We start from the raw sequence: 21142 nt of genomic DNA, 5'->3' as shown, positions 1-21142 counted from the left end.
TAGCATTAAAAATATCATTTGGGTTAAAGAGCTTCTATATATTGGTGTATTAACCATTGCAGAAACCTAACAAATGATTTTGATGATTACAACGCTGTTAATTTAGGGCAGCTGTGGCATAAACCTTACTTTGGTTAGGGTTAGGGTGGTCAAATACATTTGTTAAGCACTGTATATATAGTGTATAAAGAATAAGCTCTTTATCCTTTCAGATGGAACAGGAATGAAGTGCTCCTCTTACATGCCTTCTTGACACTGCTGCACTCATTCAGTAAGTCAAGGGTGTCACACACAAAAGCGTACCCTTTGGAAAAATTGCTTCTGTGTGTTACTTTTGTACTCTCAGTTATGAAATCAGTACCATTGGAGCTTTTCATTTAACTAACAACTATTGACAGGTGGATCAGATCTATCTGTTCTGCCTACGAAGCAGCCTTGAAAAGTAATTATACTCACAGATTTAGCCCTGTAGCAGCTGACACTACCTTTATTTCTGACTCAAGCTTTTAAGCTCATGTTTTCAGAGCTGGAGGAGTGGCTGTGTATCAGTGGTAGGGCCAGTTAACTCTCAACCTGAAGTCTGAGTTTGATCCCCATCTCCTTCTAGAGGGATCTGGCTGCAGACCATACGTCTCTGGCGTATAAACACAAAAACTTCACTTGTTGTAAGTGCATGTAAACATACTGACTGAACATCCAAAGGCTTCTGCTCCTATGCTGTTGGATGGTGAATGCATCAATAATGTTTCGTTTTGGGGCCATTTACCTACCATCACAACCATCTGTGTGTGAATATGAGATGTCAAAGCACTTCACAAGTTCAAGTCCATAAGTTTTGTCAGTTGAACACTGAGGGTTTAAAATTCTCTTAATAGCCTCAATAAGCTGACACAGCCTCTGTTGAAGCTCAGACTGCTGACAGAGTTGATAAGCGGGCCAAATCAGCGTGCCAAAAACACAATAACTAACTTCCTGTTGTTTTCAGATCACTGGCATGCAGCTGTCGCTTTATGTTCATGCAGTATCTCTCTCTCACACACCGATCATTACCAGTAATAATGGATATCTTGCAGGTGTATTCAGCTTCATTCTCAAGGTGTTTCCATCGACAACAATGATTCTGCAGCTGCTTGTCTAAATGTTTGTAATCTGCAGAATCTCCTGTGTAACTCCTCTTTGTTCTGGCCAACCCTAGAGCTGAACATCTGTATTTGAACTTTCTGTACATTTTCCTTTGGCTGTAGAACAATAGTGCAGCTGTACTGCATACCAAAGTAGCAACAAATTGGACAAATTTGACTGAGGCGACATCTGCGTGTTGTGTTCCAGTGCTGAGCTATAACGGTCGTGCAGCAGTCGACCCAATCAGTGCAACAGGCTGATCGTACATCTGGAAGCCATCCATAAAGTAGAAAGAAAGACAGAAACGTGGGAGTATAAGGAGGGAAGAGGTCAATGGCTACCTTCCTGCTCCAGTGTTTCCTGTTCTGCTGAGCCGCTGGCTGCCTGCACACCTCCTCATGCACCTTCCTCCAAACCTTCAGATCTTAAGTGGAGCAAACTCAACACTCTTTCAACACTACAGCAAGGTGAAAATGATGAACTTTCCCATGAGTGCGCACATGTTTATCCCCGAGCATATGGAACATGGCCAATTAATAGCAACTGTACCCAAAGGAGACAAACTCTCCCTCCAACACTTCTCTTTTTCTTTGTCTGCCTGTGGGGAACGGTGCTATATAAGGATATGAGGAGCTGAAACATGCGTTAACAGTTTCTCAGTCCTTGGCCTGCTTTTTTCCTGCTTTTCTCTGAGGGTTTGTTCTCACAGCTCAACCCACTACACCAGACTCTGCCAGGCTGTATGAGGTCCTTCTCAAACTCCAAGTCCTCGTTGAAGCTTACACGCCGAGGTTCCAAAGGTGGCTTTTGGCTCCTCAGTGTATCTCTGGCCACGGTGTGAGAGTCACCATGCTGGGAGGCTACGAGTGAATAGACATTATCTGGGTCAGAGCTGTGAGGGTATGTAGACGGGGGACTGTGGTGTGTAGAAGGTATAAGCCTTTGTGATTTTGTGTGTCATTTATTCAAACACAAAAGAGAGGAGATGGGAAGAGGGAGAGGGAATAGGGATGGAGTTTAGGAGGGACATGTGAGGGAGAGGAGATAAAGGGCGGAAGAGAGAGTACAAAGATGGCTGTCGTTACACAAAGAATGAAAAGAAGTCAGACGGAACATTCACTGTGTATTCAAATGGACAGCACTTCTCAATCTCCTTGTATTGTACTGGGTTAGGTGCTGAGGGTTATGCAAACTACATCTACATGATCTATTTATGATGTACAGTCTTTTTTTTTTTTTAATATAAATCTACGTCACTGTTTAAAAAGGTTGTAAAACTTCAGATGCAATTAAGAAGCCCAAATTTCTGACTGTTCTATAATCATTATTATTACTTAATCTGCTTGCATGGTGGTACAGTGGTTAGTGCATAGCAAAAAGGTTCTTTTTCTAAATCCTCACTGGACAGAGCTTTCTGTGTGGAGTTTGCATTGCATGTGTTCTCTCCCTCACAGTCCAAAAACATGCTTGCCAGCTTAACTGGTGACTCTAAATTGCCCGTTGTGGTAGGTGTGAGTGTTGATATCAGTCCTGTGATTTACTGGTGATCAGTCCAGAGTGAACCTCACTTTTTGCCCAATTACAGCTGGTTTCAACCCGCAGTCATGACCAGGTTAGTTTATATCTAAAATATAATTAACAATAATGGTTATCTCTATTTAATGACCATATTTGCTGCTAATGCTAATGCTGCATTATTCTGTTTTCTATCAATCAAAGCTGTTGCTGCTGATTTTTCATGTACTTCTACCATCATCAATAAAGTTATTGCAATTTCCTACAATATGGAGACAAGTTCATGGCCACAAATTCGATAAATTTGTTTTACATTTGTTGTTTCTCTTGTCCCTCTCCTTTTCCTGCATTTCTCCCTCCCCTACCCCACCCAAGCCCTTACCGTCTCCAGTGTAGCTTCAGCAGAGGACCGTCAACATGAGTGTGGTCTGCTCAACATTTCTGTCCACTGAAGCGAAAGTTTATGTTGCCACTGTAACAGGGCTAAATACTGCTAGTGCTGTGCTCATGGTGATTAACGCTGATCTTTATTATAATAGGATATAGTTGTTATTATGATATACAAACCAAGATTGATTGATTAAATGATAATGGACTGTATTGCAGTCCTTCTCATATTAATGTTGAATGCCATTATTGTGATTAAATAATTGCAAATACTGTAATTATTTAGATTAATTTTTGAGATGACTGACAGCAATAATCATGGCAGAATCCCAGGCAGGTCAGGTATGGGGGCATATGCCTGTTCGCCACTTCACCTCGTCAGCCTTGGTTCTGCATTGCTTTGGCCTCCTGATTGCCTTCTTCCAAGCCTGCATCAGGCCTATGCCTCATCTCTCTAACAGGCCCCTCCATGATGTACATAGTTGCCCAAGGCATCTGAACCAGCTCACCGTGTCCTGGGTACCCAGTATGCGGTGAGCTGGATCAGGGCTTTGAAAGCACACCAAATGCCAGTAAAAGCGCCAGTCAGAATCCAGGTATGAGAGAAATGTATAAGGCAAGAATATAAACTCTAGATCAACCCATGTCCAATCTGTTAACACTGAGAAGAAGATGTTAATGACTTAAACTGCAGCCATTTAGCAGGGATATGTAATAGTCATGCTTCACTTCAGGGCTGCTGCCACTCCGTCCATATTAATACTTGATCATTGCGATAGGTAGACAAACTGAAAGGCAGACAAACAGGCCTTTACTTAACCCATGTATTTGTCCTTTAAGAACATCTGGCTCGTAATAACACCCTGCTAGCTGACACTTCCACAGCTTCACGCCCTAATGCCTGCAGCCATGTTGAACACACTCAAAATCTATGCATACACACATGCATGCACTGGGCACCCGCTAAAATCTCTTGACCTGCTGTCTAAATCTGTCTTTCAAGCGCCCACTCTCTTCCAACCCACACCTTTACGCTCTCCAGCTCCCTGAGCTGCCACTAAGAGAAGAGCAAAGAAATGAAAATGTGTGTGAGCGTACCACATGCAGGAGGGAGCCCTTGACCTTCAAAAGTCTGTGTGTGATCAACATTAAAATGCTCACTTTACCAACTGTACACACCTCGTCTGCAAGGCTGGAGGCAGAGATCGACCTCTGTGTTGGAGAGGCAATAAAGAAAAGCAGGTTCCCTACTGAGTGTTCAGCGCACACACCTACACTCAGCCCTCTGTAAATGAGCTCAATCTCTTTCACAGGTGTGAAGATTAGTCTTTTCCTACATCTGTTCCCGGCTCAAACCTTTCATTATGAACACAGGCTGCAATCCTCTTATGAGATATAAAAGTCTATTGTGTGTGTCTGTGTGTTTCAGAGTGTGTCTTTGTTCATGCTAGTGCTCAAGTCGTCGGCACATCCTGATTGAGCCCCTGCAGGAGGACAGGAACGGTATAACTTACATTTTTCTTCTCAGATTGTAAGTTTTCCAGCAGAGAACAAACAAAGCCTTTACATTAAATTGTCTCCTGCTGTGCTGTGGTCACCTTCAGGTCTGATCGTCTGAGTGCAAGTCTTTGATCGCATTGCTTGGCAGACACAAAGCCAAATTGCCCTTCATCGTTTCAGCAGCGTTTCCATATATATATATTTTTTTTCACCACTCCTGAGAATGACATTGTACAGCACTCCTGTTATCCCGCCCAAACGTTATGATCTCATAGTTGTGGTTTGGAGTGTAAGGAGCTCAAGCTGTGTGATGTTTTCCTGGCTTTAAGGGTTACATGGCTATGCCTTAAAGGAATAACTCAACATTCATCATCTGGCCCACACTCCTGTGAAGTTGCCAGATACAGTCAGTGAGCACAGATTTGGTTTTGATCTCTGTACTGGCACGGTTGTTGAAAATCTGGCAACCCAACTGTAAAAACATGAGTTCAGGATGATACAGCTCAGGGCCAAGAAATGGTCGACAACACTTGTTCAAATTAAAATAGTTGTTTTTCACTAGATTACTGCACAGATGATTAGATGTAGGGTTTTATGTAGTAAGGTTTATTGGCACCAAGGTGGATTTTATTTAAAGAGTGACTTAACAGTTGAGTTTCAGTTAAGATGCAGATAAAATCAAAACTAATACAAAACAAAAGCAGGATTAAATCAATGTGAACACTTAAAATTGTCATTAATCTCAATATTTTTTTTCATACAGCTCCTTGGAGAGGGGTCCAGGTTTTTGATAGAGACACTGAGAGGCGGCTTTATGAAAAAAGAGGTTGTCAACTGGTGAGTCAGGACCCTAAAATGGGTCGCAGAGCTGTTTTGGGTGGGTTGCAAATTTCTGCCTTGGAAGGATGAAGCGGCAAAATGTCCATAACGCATGGGAGTATTAAGCAGATATGCATTTGTACATTCCAGTTTACTTAGTTCTCCTGTGAGAAGTTATTTTTATTACTCGTAAAAAAATAGGTTGCTTTCCCAAGATAATTCAGGTAATTCCTTGAGAAAATTCCAGAATTTTAATGCTATCTCAGAAAAATAGAGCATGGTGTTACTTTACGAAGGACAGATTAAAAGCTGTGATCAGCTGACGGCTACCTGATCCCAATTATCGTATCCCAGCTCCCACAGCCAATCGCAGCTTACCCTTATTTCTTCATATACTTTAATCTTAAACATTTATACCACTCAAGAAAGGCCAACTGAAGGGACTACTAGTGAAACTGAAAGAGGCACACTGATCCAGGAGGTCCTCCTCTATCATGTTCAGTGAGATTTCTCTAACTCAGTGGGTGACTTCACAAGTGGTGCAAAAGTTTCTAATGCCCAAAGGCATTGTGCAATTAGGGGTTTATTGTTAACTAAATTTAGACTAATTACAAAAAAAGTTAATGGTCATATGTTATGCAAAATACACTTTTTCAGACTTTTGTAACAAAAATGTGTGCCCCTGGCCTGTCCACAACCCCCCAAGAATCAGAAAAATCCATTCCCTCTACCCCTCTCTCTTTCTCCACCTTTCAGAAAATGTGTGCTGAAACAAGCCGTTCTAAAATTTTCACTCATGATGTCATGTGGGGAGTAAACACCACCCCCAGGTTCCGTTGGCCTCCCCCGAGCCACATCTATTAAACCACATCCATTTCCTGAGAGGGGTGGAGTCAGATAGATCAGTAACATTTAAAGCCACAGACACAGAAACAGCTCTTTCTGAGCAGGGCTGAAACAGAGGGGGTTTTAGACATGCAAAAATCTAATACAGGAGTGTTTTTTTAGGAATAAGCTTGACAGGTATGTTTTGGGGACCTCTGAAACCAATATAAACTTGTCTTAAAGGGGTAAAATATGTGACCTTTAAAACTAAAAATGTGTTCTATTATCTCAGAAAAATAGAATTGAAAAAGCTGTTTTTTATTTTTAATTTAACTCAATTTCTTTAAAAAACCTTTAACTGTTCAATCTCACAGTGAAAGACCAAAAGCTGAATTTAATCAAGAAAGTGCACTTCTACAGAGTTCAGTACATCCTCATAATGTTGAAGGAGGTCCCCACAGGCAGGACTTCTCTTAATCAATGGGCAACTTAACTCCTGGTGCAAAAGAGTGTAATCCCCAAAGGCATTCTGGGAAACTTTCAGATTAAGGACTGATTGTCACATAATTTGAGTACAATGGCAAGAATACTAAAACAAAATGTTTTTATTGACTCAGATAAATAGAGCTGAAGTAGCAATTTTGGATTTTAAATTAACACAACTCTTCTTTAGAGTTAAAAAATCTTTAGGGTGCTTATGTTGCACCCTGTGTAAATGGGTGGCCCACGTTCAAGTCCTTCCTGTGTCTCTTTCACTACCCCACTGCCCTTTCTCTCCCTCTCTAATAAAGGCACGTAATATATCTTAAGAAAAACAAAGGAAAAGAAAAAGAGTTTTAAAATCTTTAAGTGAGTGCCAGACTTCAGCTTAAAATTCCGTTATGGTGGAAAGTCTGTCATTACTAAAACAGAAATTAATAGAACTGCTTTTACTGAACTAAAAGGAAAATCGGGCACACCGTGAAAGAGGCTTTACAACTCAAACAATAAGTGCATTTGTCAATGTGGAACCACACAGCAGGAGATTAAATCAATCTTTTTTATCTCACTGTCACAAGATACAAGAACGGGCATTATTCGACTTTCATGAAAATGTTCTCCCAGACATAGCGGTCCAAAAATCCATTGTGTCTGTCTCCACACGTTCCAAACAAACACAAAGCTGATGAGACAATTCACAGTGGATGGTGTGCATGTTGGACTTCCTCCTCAGTGATTCACACTCTGGTTTCTGTCCAATTTGTAGAGTGAAAAGAACAGCAGGAGAGCTAAGTGGAGTCAGTACGACAAGCCGGGTGTGACTTAGAAAAGTTTCATTTTTAAGCTTTGATCCTGCTTTATATGATGTGATATTAAACAGTCAAATGGATATGATAGAAGCATAAAGAAGTACACTGTGAAACAGGTTAAGCTGATGGACAGACATGTGAAGCTGACCTATATTCCTTTAGCCTGCTGAGAAGGAGAGAGAGAGGAGATGAGGGTGAGGGAACCTGTGTGGAGGTGACAGGTGTCTGTCCTTCTCCACTCCGTCTCCTCCATCTCCCCGGCATCTGAGGCAGTAATTGGTGCTGTCAGACACACACAGACGGATGGGACACACACACGCTCCTGCCCTTCAGCGTGTACCCCTTGGGCTTAAAGCAGGAGAGGTTTTAAGAGGAGAATTCACTACATCTCCTACCAGCTGTGAGACAGAGAGACGGCAGGGGAGGGCCTGGGCGTGTGAGGTGGAAAGGGATGTGTCGGAGGGAACAGAGAGAGAAAGTGGAGAGAGTGGACGAGACGAGGCGGGGGGGCTGTGGCTGCACAGACAGAGGCCTCTGCATGGAGTGGAGAGAGTCAGAGGAGAACTGACGGAGCCGTGCAAATGTAAGTGACAGGGAGAGTGAGTTTGAGCTAGAATAAGAGAGAGAGAGAGATTATGTAACTCTAGTAGTGACGGCGCAGATGAGAATGATTTCATGTGATTGAGCAGCAGAGCGATCGGAGCAGCAGTGAAAATAAAAAGGTGCACGAAAAAGGCAGGAAAGAAGCACGTTTTCGAGCTGGATTTTTCTGAATTAAATAACTTTCAGTATATTCTCCTTTTTTCTGTCATATAACCCTCGAAACTGCACAACCAAATTTACTTTGATCCTAGAAAGTACTCTCTGGGTAGCAAAACCCAGATAAAGCTTCTTCCTCTGTGCCGAGGCGCTCCTTTTGCTGTCCAAAAACCATTAAAGACAAATCAATGAGTCACACTGTTGCTCTGGTTGCCATGTTTCTTCCATTACAACAAACATGGGCACAGTTTGAAGTTACTCCCACATATGCTCTCCTGCTGAGTACACTCAATAGAGAACCAATTGTGTATTAATCCACCTCTAAAAATAGACCAGACAATGCTGTTTGAGTGACGGCTGCTTCCAACTGTGCTGCCAGTCTCTTTTATTAAAAAAAAGGCTTTATATTAAAGGCATCAATGCATCAATATGTGCCCAAAAAAATTTTAAAGGGTGTATTTAAGAAGGCTCCTAGAAATTAAGTTTGTCATTTAAATGAATGACAAAAAAAAAGTTTAATTTTGCATGTTACATTAGCGATGACTTATTTTGAAATTGTTGTAGCCTGTAGGTGTGATTCTAAGTGTGACTGGTTGTTTGACTGTATGTCAGCCCTGAGTGTTCTGACTAATGAAGGCCACATTTTCACAAAGCATGGCTCTGTTTTGTTTAGTAAAGTGCACAATTTTTGCATTTCCACAGTCAAAAGTTGAGCAAAGTACCAAAGTAACTGATCCAGAATTGCCAAAGTTACCTTTTGGACCCTTGAGCGCACAGCAAAATCATCAGGGTTAATTCAGCTCCTATAGTGTTGAATCTAACACTATTTACAAGATTTTATAATTCCCAAGGGTTCTAAGTAAAATTAACACCCCAGCATGACGTTCTCTACACAAGAAGAATGATTCAACACCGAAGAGGAAGGCCACTTAAAATGTGAGTGAGAGATTATGACTTGTTGCCATGGTTACCCAAATGCCAAGCAGGTACTGGCACGTATTTGAGCGTATTAAATCACATACTGTAGATATATCTGTAAATCATTACGCTTTCTGCCACTTCCTTTGGTTCACCAGCTGGTCCACTTTGCTTTCACACCTCAAGCACACCAAAGAGGACCTGAGTCAGCTTGTTTGGTTCCACACCAGGATTCGTATGAGCTCCAAACGAACCAGACTATCCATGAAAACAGACCAGTTTGTTTAAAACAGAACAAAGAGCTCTGGTGACCTACATTGTGGCATTGTTTGAAGTGAGCCCAACTACCATCTACAAACTGAAGGACACATTCCATAAACTGGGGAATGTCAGAGACAGGCCACAAAGTAGGCATCCCAAGAAGACAACACCCCAAGAAAACCGTTTCCTCACCCTTTCATTACTCAGGAACCGTAGGCTGTCTTCTACAAATTAGCAGTCAAAGTTTGCAGGACAATACGGCTCTCTGCCCAGGTAATCTGGAACAGATGACGAATCTCCAGTCTCAAAGGACTGCCAGGAGGCCTGGCATGACTGCCCTTCGCCATCAGGCCTGTTTGTGCTGGTGTCAGCAAACACAGCGACAGAGTAACATCTTTGGTGGAGGCAGTGTGATGGTTTGGGGCGGTGTCTCCCTCACTGGAAAAACAAGGTTTGTCAACACTGGGACAAGCTCAACACAGGGAGATATCTACCTACTGGACCCTCCACTGTAATTTACAGGGAAAAATGTTTTTGCACAGCAGGTCAGCTACAAATTTTAGTTTTGTGTGTTGTAGTTAATATCAGTGTAGTCTGGATAATATATGATAAATAGATAGTAGATGAATTAATAATAATATTTCAGAGTGAACCCTGACTAGTGAGTTAATTGGCTCCTGTAAGGAAATTACAAAGGAATCAATATATTTCTTAAACTCCACAAAACTATTCCAGCTCTATTTAGATTGGATCCTTCCTTAAAAACACAAATAAGATTGATCACTTGTTATGATGCTTAATGGGTCACACTTTGGTTCAAATTAAGAAGTTAACAGAGCATGCACATTTTATTCCAGGTGTGTAAATAATGACAGTTACATTACCTGAACAGTTTCACAACCCTTCAAAAACAAATCTTGTGCTTTTTTGTGACCCATTTTCCCCCAGAGTCTTGAGATCTGGAGCCTGACAGGGAATTCAGTAAGAATTGAGAAATGACCAGACAGTTAACTGGTTCTGGGTATTCTATAAATACCCATACGACAACCAAGCAGTGGTTTCTCTCTTCTGTCAGTATGTCTTGATACTTTTTTTTTGATAAGCTGTAATGAAAAAGGTAGCATGAATCAGATCCTTCCCTCTTCCTCAACATTTAATCTTGATACTTTCCATTTAAGCTACATGCCTTTTGTTATAAAACAAGCCCTCTTGTTAAATCTAATCAATTGTCCAACATTAAGACGCGCACTCTTAAAAAGGAATAGGAGCTAAGCTCAGGGCGGGAAAATAGAAAAGGAGAAAGATGAACCCGTGATCTATAAATGTTTAACGAGTACAGACAGAGGAGATGAGCGCTACAAGGAAGACGGAGGGAGGGGGAACGACAGCAAGAAAAATGGTGAGGTGAAAAAGGAAGACAGCATGCAGAAAAGATGGGTGAGGAGCAAAAAATGAGGGGCTTGTAGGGGGGGAGAACAGTCCCATTATAGAAGCAGACACCAGAGCAAGGTTAGAAAATAGCAGAGGAGAGGAGAAAGAGGCAGAGATTGTGGAGAAAAAGGCTGTAATTGGAGGTGTCTGGTGTTTGTCTAACACAGAGAGGCTAGTAATGATTCCATTAGCGCCTCACACTGAGAGAGAGAGAGAGAGAGAGAGGAACATATAGATGGGGAGAGAGAGAAAAAAGAGAGTGACAGACAAAAGAGGAGGCTAAAGGGGCCGAAACACTACGAGAAGATTCGTGTACAACAAGAGCACAATGAGCTTCAGAGTAGCTAAATGGACAAGAAAACCGTGCACAAAAAGAACAACGCACAGCGTCCATTAATAGGCTCATTCACCTGCACGATGATGATGATGATGATGATTTCAACCCCCTATCTCACCCCCTCATCTCTTTGTGTGACAGCGAGCCAAAGAGAGAGAGGGTGATTCAAATGCATTAGCCACGTGTGTTTTCCCTATGGAGGACCTTCAGACTGTGTCAGGGCAGGAACCCTTTGTTAGGCATTGACGCCAAGCGCTGAGAGGATGCTTTAAAAGCTTGGCCCTTGTTCTCTTAGGGACACATTATTGTGCGACGCCAAAGGTTGTTGTACTTCTCTGTGTCTTCTCATGTCTCTGTTAAAAGCAGGCTGCAGCGGGGAACAATATGGGGAGGTACGTGTAGGATGGTGGAGTGCATGCCTCACGTTTGTTTGCAACAAAAGATCACTGTTTTTCCACGGTTAGACTTTAACAGTAATTCTCAAGTATGTTAGGCTGACATACGTGGGATGGTAATTCTTCAGTTATATGTAATTGGTATGCAAATCCCTACAAAAATCCCTCTAAAAAATGTTTTGTTTTTTTCTAATACCAAGTAGGTGGCACAGACGACCCTGCAGGCGGAAGACGCTTCAATTTACCACGAAGGAATTAAAACTTATTGGAAAATGTTAGTTAATTGTTTCCAGAATAATTGCTCTGGCAGAAAATAAGCCTTCAAATGACAAAAAAACAAAACCTTTCCTTTAATTTTATGTCCGGGCTACACACACAGTGGACACCTGTTTAGCCTCAATCATATAGAGACATCCTCATCTGCACTGACTATAGATTATTGGACAGGGGGCACATATATATCCTGGCCTCTGACCTGCAATAATTACCTTAAGATACAACTACAGCACAAACACAAATGCACACACAGGCTTTAACTGAGTTAAAACTAGCTTGTTAAAGGTGCTTACATGGCTTTATTTATTCTCTGTGGAGTGGTTAACTAAGGGAGAGGACTGATGAGGTCATGGAGATCACTGAGGTCATCCTACTTATGCTATGTCACACTGATTTAAGAAAAGAAAGGATGTGACACAGTGAAATACACTGCTGGTAAGATGTAGGAATCATGGGGTACTTCAGGACAGTGGTTCTCAACCTAGGGGTCAGGACCCTCTTTGGGGTTGTGAGACACTCGGAGGGGGTCTCCAGATGCCCTAAAAAATGAAGAATATTATTTAAATCACTCAGTTGCCACTTTATACCAATTTTTTCCATTATTTTTTACCCTTTTTCATCATTTTAAAGCCAATTCAGCCACTTTTAACTCCATTTTACCACTATTTATGCCCATTTTTGCCACTTCTAACCCATTTCTGCTAGTTTTAAAATTCAGCTTCACCACCTTTTCAAACATTTTTTTGCCATGATTAACCCATTTTAGCAATTTATAAACATTTTCATTCCTTTTTTTTTGACAAAAGGGATTTACATTTTTAAGACGACTATTCACTACACACATGAATAAATAAAGATATTTGTTTCACTGATAAGAGTGGTTATTATTCAGGTTAAATACAAAATACTTACAGTACATAACAGCTTCACTTTACAAAGGACCTTGATTTTGCTAACCTCCATGAGCCACCAGTTTGGCTGGGCACCAGAAAACCTCTGTATGGGCGGCCTTGTCTGTACATGACTATTCCTAATTGTGCATGGCTGTTCAACCACCTTCAGGTACAGTGGGGGCCCCTGATCTCTGACAGCTTTAGGGGGTCGTGGGCTGAAAAGGTTGAGAACCACTGCTTTAGGACATGATATGATATGGTACGATACATGATACAGTGCAACACACTATATACAATACCATCCAATGAGAAACGATATGATGTGATACAATAGGATTTGTCATCTTGCAATACGATATGATATGATACATTATGTAACCTTACCATGGGATATCATACGTAACCTTACTGTACGATATGATACAATATGCTATGATATGAAACAAAACATATGACACAGAACAATAAGGTACAGTGAGGTATGGTACAATAGGATATGGTATGATACGATGTGATATGATGCAGTGTGCAAACTCCTCAGTAAGGAAAGTGGCAATTGGCTGTCCTAAAAGTCGCCAGAAGTCACTAAATGATGTCGTCACCTAATTGGATAGCTGTCCATATACATTTAAAAGCAATGGACACTGTAGGAGAGAAGAATAAGGAATGAAAGGGACAAAAAAAAAGAGTAAAAAAGACCCTAAAAATGTTTAGAACTACAAATTAGCTTTCTTCTGTCAATTCTTGTTTTGATTATGTCATAATTCCAACCCTCCTCTTTTATCTGGGCTTAGGACCAGCAAAAATGACTCAAAAGAGATACTTTCGCAGAGGTTTTTTAAAATCTATCATTCTATTTTTCATAAGTTTGGTTTTCTTAAGTTTGGTTTCATTTTAAACCTTATGGTTAACTTAAGAGCCTACAACAAATCACAGTAATGCATGAACATTTTCAACCATAACATTTACAATAAGTATTTTTTTAGTGCTCTGGGACGGGAAAGGGGTCCACGGCAGCAAATGCTGCTCACTAAGAGGAGTAACAACAGTATTTGCTTTGCTCAGGGTCTCCAAAAGTCTGTCAATAACACCAGAAAAGTTGCTAGACTTGGGGCCAGTTGCTTTTTTAAAAAAGAGTCACTAGAGGGGTCTGAAAACTCGTTAAATATAGTGACAAAGTTGCTAAGTTGGCAACACTTGATGCAATACCTTACAATAAAATGTGATACAATACGATCTGGTACCTTGTGATATGAAGCATTACTTTACAATATGCATGTATGGGTCCTACATTCATGACAATATTATGATAAGGTGATTCAGCACTAATTGCTATCTTCAGGAAAATCATAAATAGGGATGCACAACACTTGTTTTTTACCAATGTCTGATACGATCAAATTTATAGATTATTTTAATCAATACAGATATTGATTCTGATATTCAAATGTAGTTCAGTCCACTCGTTTTAGTCCATATATCTAGGGCTGGGTTGTGGTGGCAGCAGGCCCAGACATCCTTGTCCCCAGAGACATTTTCCTGCTCCTCCTCAGGGATGCTGAGGTGTTCCTGGACCACGTAGATATTTCATCCCTCCGGCAAGTTCTGCCTTCCCCCAAGTCTCCTCCAAGTTGATCATGCTTGGAGGGCCTGTACCTGGAGGCGACCTGATCAGATGCCTGAACCACCTCAACTGTCTTCTTTGTATGGGAATGAGCAGCAGCTCTACTCCAAGTACCCCCAGATGTTCAAGCTCCTCATCCCATCTCTTAAGCTAAGCCCCGCCACCCTCGTGAGGGATCTCATCTAGACTGCTTGTATCTGGGATCTCACTCTTACTACTCAAAGCTATGATCAAAGATGAGGGTTGGACTGAAGATAGACCAGTTAATCAAAAAGCACTGCCTTCTGACTCAGCTCCCTTACAATGTCTGCAATATTGCTGATACAATATACCTTCAATCGTGAATAAAACCTCAGTATACATGAACTCTTTCACTTGGGGCAAAGACTCGCTCCCCACCAAGGAGTAATCCACCAATTTCCAGCTGAGAACCATGAGCTCGGACCTGGAGTTGCTGACCCTCCAGTTTCTTTGTACTCTGCTGCAAATCGCCTCGATCACTGGCTGAAGAGACCAACAGAACCATGTCATCTGTTTAAAGCAGAGATACAGTTCTGAGGCTGCCGGATTACAAACCTACTTCCTCCAGGACAGGCCAGTATTGGATAAGGGGTAACCTTGGGGGAGGCCAACATGCCCTAATATCATAGAAATGGGATCCTGCAGTAGGTGATGTATTGCAAGACAACTTTAAATTTTTACTTTCAATATCTGATAATCTGAGTAAAACTGCTTCTTAAAAGGTTTTTCACAGGATTGATATGTTTATTCACAATTTTCATCTCTTAAAAGTCTATTATTCCCCTTGCATCTTCTATTGCTTTATTGCCAACTTTTCCTGCAAATCAACTTCCCTTTTGTTTACTCTCAATCATGACGTAAGCCCTAATATGAATGTGGTGAGTCAAATCAGCAAGAAAATCTGACAAGAGTGGTGCATTTGTTTCATGAAAATACTGATATATGAAAACAGGGATTTGATTAGTAAACTATAAAACTATATTTTTGTTCCCTCCTTTCTGTAGCTGAGGAATTTATTTCATAAAGGTGAGTTTTTCTTTAAAATTAGGACAGCATTTCATTTTCACAAGACAGACGCGGAGCTCAACAGTCGGCGTTTCGTTATTGAGATGCACTCTGAGTTCTTCTACAATCTGTGCACATTACCATCCTGCAGACTGTAGAGTACAGCTTCTGTTCCCGCTCGCTCGTCTCTAAGGCCCAACAGCCAAGTTTTCTGTGTGTCTTGGCTGCTGCGCCTCCAAAACAACTGAGATTGCATTATGTGCACCGATTTCCAAGTTTGCAGTGATGAATATCTAAGAATCCATTTTCTTTCTTCGGGGAGGAAGTAAGCCTGCAGGGATAGGTGATGGCGTGAGTCTAATACAACTTGCGCACCAAAATGCACACACATATTTCACACGCACACACACGCTGCACAAACCATCTGCAGATTCTACGATTCAATAATCTGCTTCCTAAGGCATACCTCTCCTTTTCCCTGTACGACTGAAACACACATCAATAAGCATTTTCCTCACACACATACACACACTCGTACGGCCCTCCCCTACTCAGCAGGGAAAATTAGATATTCAGCTCTGAAAAACACAGAAAATGCAAAAAAAGAGGAGATGCTTCAAAGATAGTCCAACCCTTTCATTACAACAACTGCACCTACTCAGACTGTACGCACATTATGAATAGGGCAGTCAGCATTAAGGCATTAAATGCAATTAATTAAGGTCAACAGTTAATACGTTTATTTTTAGAAATTGTGATCAATCACTTGATTTGTTGTCCCTTTCAACACACTGTGATTAAGCCATATCAGTGTCCACCTGCAGCCAGAGTGATGTAAAATACCTCCAGTACTCTCCTGAACGTCTCATTTCACTCTAGAAATGTTCTGAGAACTCAGTGGAAAAGTCAAATGTTATCTGCACCTTGTCTTATCAAACATTTACCTTTTTACTGGGAGCTTTTACTGCTCCCTTATTTCCCTTTCAATCCATGACAAGTTCCTTGGTAAAGTTCATGTTTGATCTACCAATAAAAGCCGGTCTGTATCCAAACAGGAAGTCATTTACACTTAGAAAAATCCAAAATGAAACAAATACAGTTTAAACAAATACATCAATTACAATTAACTATAAAGCTTCTGAGATTAATCAAAGTTAAAAATTTTCATCAACAGTCCTATTATGAGTGACCAAAATGTGTGGACTATTTAAGCTGCAAGATTTCCGGTCTCTTCCTCTGCTCTGCAATCATAATCTTTATGATTGCAGAGCAATTGCCTGCAGCACTGTGCTCATGGTTTCAACCCACCTCCACCCCAGCATCCACCTGTTGGATCTGACTGGAGATTTAATCTGTTACCCTATCACTCCTTAAATTCTGTATGTAAAAATCTGAGGAGTGATTAAGTCAGAGTCTGTTGCCAAACATGTTATGTTGCATAATAAATGCTTAAACAAACTACAGCATGAGATTGTTGGCCGAAATAAGTTTTACATTTTGATTTAAAGAGGCCCAAGTCAGAGATGACATCAACTCAGAGGGGAGATTATTTCAGGGCCTAGAGGCAGAAACTGACCCCAGTGTTTAGATTTTGACCTGGGCACTTTTTGGAAGTGTCCAGGTTTGCACATTTGCATTTGGCAAGAAGATTGATCATTGAGAACTGATAAAAGCTGGTTTTGCCTGAAATTTGTCCCAGATTTCAGAGAGTTTGAAACTAGAACACAAAGCACCAAAGCCAGACCTAACAACACCTTCCTAACACAATAAATTCTGATTGTTTATTTTCATTTAAGCGAAGAAAATTTTGCAGTCGAGGATAGAATTTTGTGCAACACTGTCTTTTGGCTTCATTGGCAGATAGATTTGCAAATCGTCTGTGTAACAATGAATAGATAAATTGTTCCTAGCTATAATCAACCAAAGTGGTAACAAATATGATGGGAAAGAATCGGGCCAAGAACAGACTCCTGTGGGATCCCACAGAAAAGAGATACCGATCATTAAGGAAAATGAAAGATGTAAACCACTTGGGTGCAGTGGCATGGCTGCCAACACAGTGGACTTTATGATCTGCTGTGTCGAAGGTTGCTGTGAGATCCAGCAGTAGTGAGACAGCAGACAGAATAAAATCATTGTGAACCTTTAGAATTTCATGAAGCATTGTCATTCAATCCTGATGAGAATTTGAGTGCCAGAAAACTTCCACAAAGACACACATATTTCTGAATCCCACTTTGACGCCACAGAGAGCAGAATGGATCTGATTGCAGAGTTTTGTTTATGAGAGCTCTTTGGTGCTGCAGAGGAATGTCACATGTCATCTTGTTGCACTTGAGCTTCATTCATTTCCCAAGGCCACGTTTTATGAGGCATGTACATTCAGTGCTACATGCTGTAAAACACACACTCAGGTGTTAATGCGTCACAGTAAAGTCATTCAAATACACACATAAGCTTTAGAGAAAATACTCCACACCACAGCGCATGTTTCCTTTCTTTTCTCTTTGCTTTGTCCTTGCGTGACTCTGTTTAAAAATAAATCTCTCACACACCCCCCACGGACCCCCGGCCCACTCACGTTGGCACACATCCTTGTTCTCCTCGAAGCCTGGTTTGCACACACACCTCCCGATGGGAACCAGCCAGCCTCCGTCAGCGCTGCAGTACATCTTTGGAGCCTCAAACTCCTCCGAGGCGTTGACACAAACACCGCGGACCTCCACCAGCGCTGTGTCTCCGCCCGTGATTGTGTCGGGGAACTGGGCCAAGTTCAGCACAGTGAGGGGACACTTCTTGTAGAAGACTCTGACCGAGACCAGAGCAATGCAGGCACCCAGGTCCTGGAAGGCTAGGTAGAAACCTTTTTTACTCAGGTTGCTGATGTCACGCACCTCTGTGTTCAGCTTCATCACACGGTCACCGACATCAACCTGCAGACAATGAACATCAGATACCTTTTAGCAAAAAAACAGAAATTTAATAAAAGAATATAAAAATATACAGAACAATGGTTGAGTGAATGAAACAATATACTAAGAATTTTGGGTCTGATTTGTTTCGATAATGATTGGGGAGAGGGGAAATGATCATGGGACATGACCTGATTTTTCCTCTACCAAAAGTTTTCTTTCTTCTTGTTTTCTCTTTTCTGTCCCCATGCATAGTTAGACTGCTGGCTTCCATTATCTTAGTTTGGGCTGGAGATTGCTGGTAGTTCTGTTTTTGTTTTTTTATTACCTGAGCTAAGTTTATCTCAGTTAGGCAGATTTAAGAGAAGAAGCCAAGTCCAACACTTGGTTGGCTTGGTTATCTTCCCAAAGCTGCCCATCTTTTGTTCTTTTTGGCATCTCAAGGACCTTTTACCTTCTTGAGATTGTTGTTTTTCATTGATTATATTTTTCAATAAAGTTTGGAATTTTCTGTCAAACTTGAAACCTAGAGAATACAGTTGAAATGATGTAGTCTTTGGTACACATTTGCCTCTAGTAAAAAAAAGGCAGAGTGAAAAAGAATACCTAATGAGTATTAGTAGAACTAAAAACACTGACCACGCTGTATGACTAAACATTTATAAATTACAATTTTAAGTATGAGAGCCTGCAGTACCCAAAATATCTGTCAACTAACTTTATTTGCTAACTTATTTTGGCTTATTACAGATACATCCATATCTATGTTTATGTCTGAAAAAAATCCAACAAGTGAATGCTCATCTTATAGAAAATATATAACCCTCAAGATAATGCTTGGGGTGATTTAGAGGCTCTAGAAATCCACATAGTCTTTTAATCACCCTGGCTGATAAGACCAGGAGAGGCTGACAATAAGTGAACCAGTGAGAATTTATGATGTTATCGAGTCTAAGAACCAATAGAAATTGAAACATGTCAACAAGTCCTCCGAACAAAACATGTTTCAATATTAACAGGGTCATGGAGCTGTACGTCAAACGAACTTGTCCATACCTACACAATGTAAACATGTTTTTGAAAGTGCTGTACAAATAAAGTTACTTACAGTAAATTTTAATTATCGTGAGAAGAGGTCCAATCACGGTCTCAGTCTGGCCTGCTGACAGATTGACCCCGAAAAACCTGCAGAATGTGCCTACCCCGCTGTGACTTATCAATGATATCAATGCATACGTCTTGGATCAGTTGCATTGGTGCCAAAGAGTTGAGCTATTATTTGGTTCTGATGTTAAATCACCTATTCGTACCACTCTAAAACCTCTTTTCATCACTGTTTCAAGCCCATTTTTCCACATTCTTCCCACATTTTATCCATTTTTGCCTCTTTTAAACACAGCTGCTTTTTAATGCCCTTTCGCAACTTTAGCTGTTTATTTCTTGCCTCTGTAACACATTGTTGCCACTTTACATCAATTTTTGCTGCTTTATGCCCACTTTTGACAAATTTAATCATATTTTAAACCATTTTAACTGCTTTTCACCAGCTTTCACCAACTGCTTCTGTTCTTTAAACCAATTTTTGCCACTTTAATCCCATTTTGGCTTCTTAGAACTCATTTTTTTGCTGCTGAGTAACCCTCCCCCCCACACCCCTCTGCCAATTTTTACCACTTTTCAGTTTTTTCCAATTTTGACCTATTTTTGCTGCTTTTTAACACCTATTCACTATTTTTGCTGTCTATTTTTACCACTCTGCTTCCCCATTCTTGCCTCTGTAACCCATTTTTACCACTTCACACATTTTTTTGCTCATTTTTGCCTTCTTAACCCATTTTCCCCAGTTTTATCCAATTTCTAAAAATCTTTGCCACTGTGTTGCTACTTTTCAACTTCTTTTTCTGCCCATTTTTGCCACTGTGGAACCCATGTTTGCCAGTTTTCACCTTTATTGTCCATTTCTCAATTACTAAAGTTATTTCAGTTCCTTCTTTCTTTTCTGGCATACTGACATTTTTGCACATCATAGCTTGGTGTTGAAGTCTGACGTTATGAGTTGTTGTGAGGTGTTTTCTGTTAGTTACAGGTCGGACTAATTATTTAAAAGTGGGTACACCTGTTTATACCCAGCACTACACCACTGTGTGATTCCATACCTGTGTAAAACTTTCATCTGCAGCGATCGTGTCGATCTTGACGTACTGGCTCTCCTTGATGAACCACAGGTTTGCGTTGTTGGACTCATAGTAGTACATGTTGAACGTCTGCAAAACAAACAATAATCACATTTCAAACTGTGCAAAATGCAACACATCAGACACAGAAGAATCGTGCAGATTGGAGCTGGACAGAGGAAAATGGAAAGTGATTTCGATGTGAAATTTTAACAAGACTCCCACAGCTCTCCAGTGATTCCACCGCTCCTCTTTCAATCACAGTCCATGTGTCTGGACGGCCAGTCAGAAACACTGTCTGCTGCTCAGCTCTATACTGTCTCATACAGTATTATCTCCACTGCTCTATTCTGGAGATGTAATGAGAGTGAAAAGAGAGCAGTGGCCAGACAAAGTAGAGAGGATTGAATACAGAGGAGCAGGGCTGATAAGAGAGATCAGGGAACAGTAAAAAAAAATTATATTAGGAGTTAAAATATACGAGGAGCCACAAAAGAAGCCTCTGGAGCATCGTCTGTTTCATTGTGCAGCTATTCTCTCATGTCATTCTCTCCCTGCCTCGCGTCTATTTATCTATTCATGAGCCATCAAAGGGAACTTCCATCTGTGTGTTTGTGTTGAATGGAAAAGACAGAATAATGAAAATTTAAAAAAAGATGTAAAACGCCCTTTTGCTGCT

At 40.9% G+C, this 21142-nt stretch overlaps 1 protein-coding gene across 1 annotated transcript in view; it reads right to left on the bottom strand.

The window, feature by feature from the left end:
* Positions 1-21142, bottom strand: part of epha4b (eph receptor A4b) — a 162270-nt gene that overhangs the window by 96872 nt on the left and 44256 nt on the right. The window contains exons 4-5 of the mRNA XM_041802821.1: positions 20446-20553; positions 17959-18310 (exon numbers count right to left, since the gene is read on the bottom strand). Coding sequence (XP_041658755.1) covers positions 17959-18310; positions 20446-20553 — 460 coding nt within the window. The remainder of the gene's footprint in view (positions 1-17958; positions 18311-20445; positions 20554-21142) is intronic.

This window comes from Cheilinus undulatus, linkage group 13 (genome assembly GCF_018320785.1).
Source record: "Cheilinus undulatus linkage group 13, ASM1832078v1, whole genome shotgun sequence".
Taxonomy (NCBI): domain Eukaryota; kingdom Metazoa; phylum Chordata; class Actinopteri; order Labriformes; family Labridae; genus Cheilinus; species Cheilinus undulatus.
Note: the sequence above shows the minus strand (reverse complement) of the source record. Positions and strands in the feature narration are given on the sequence as shown.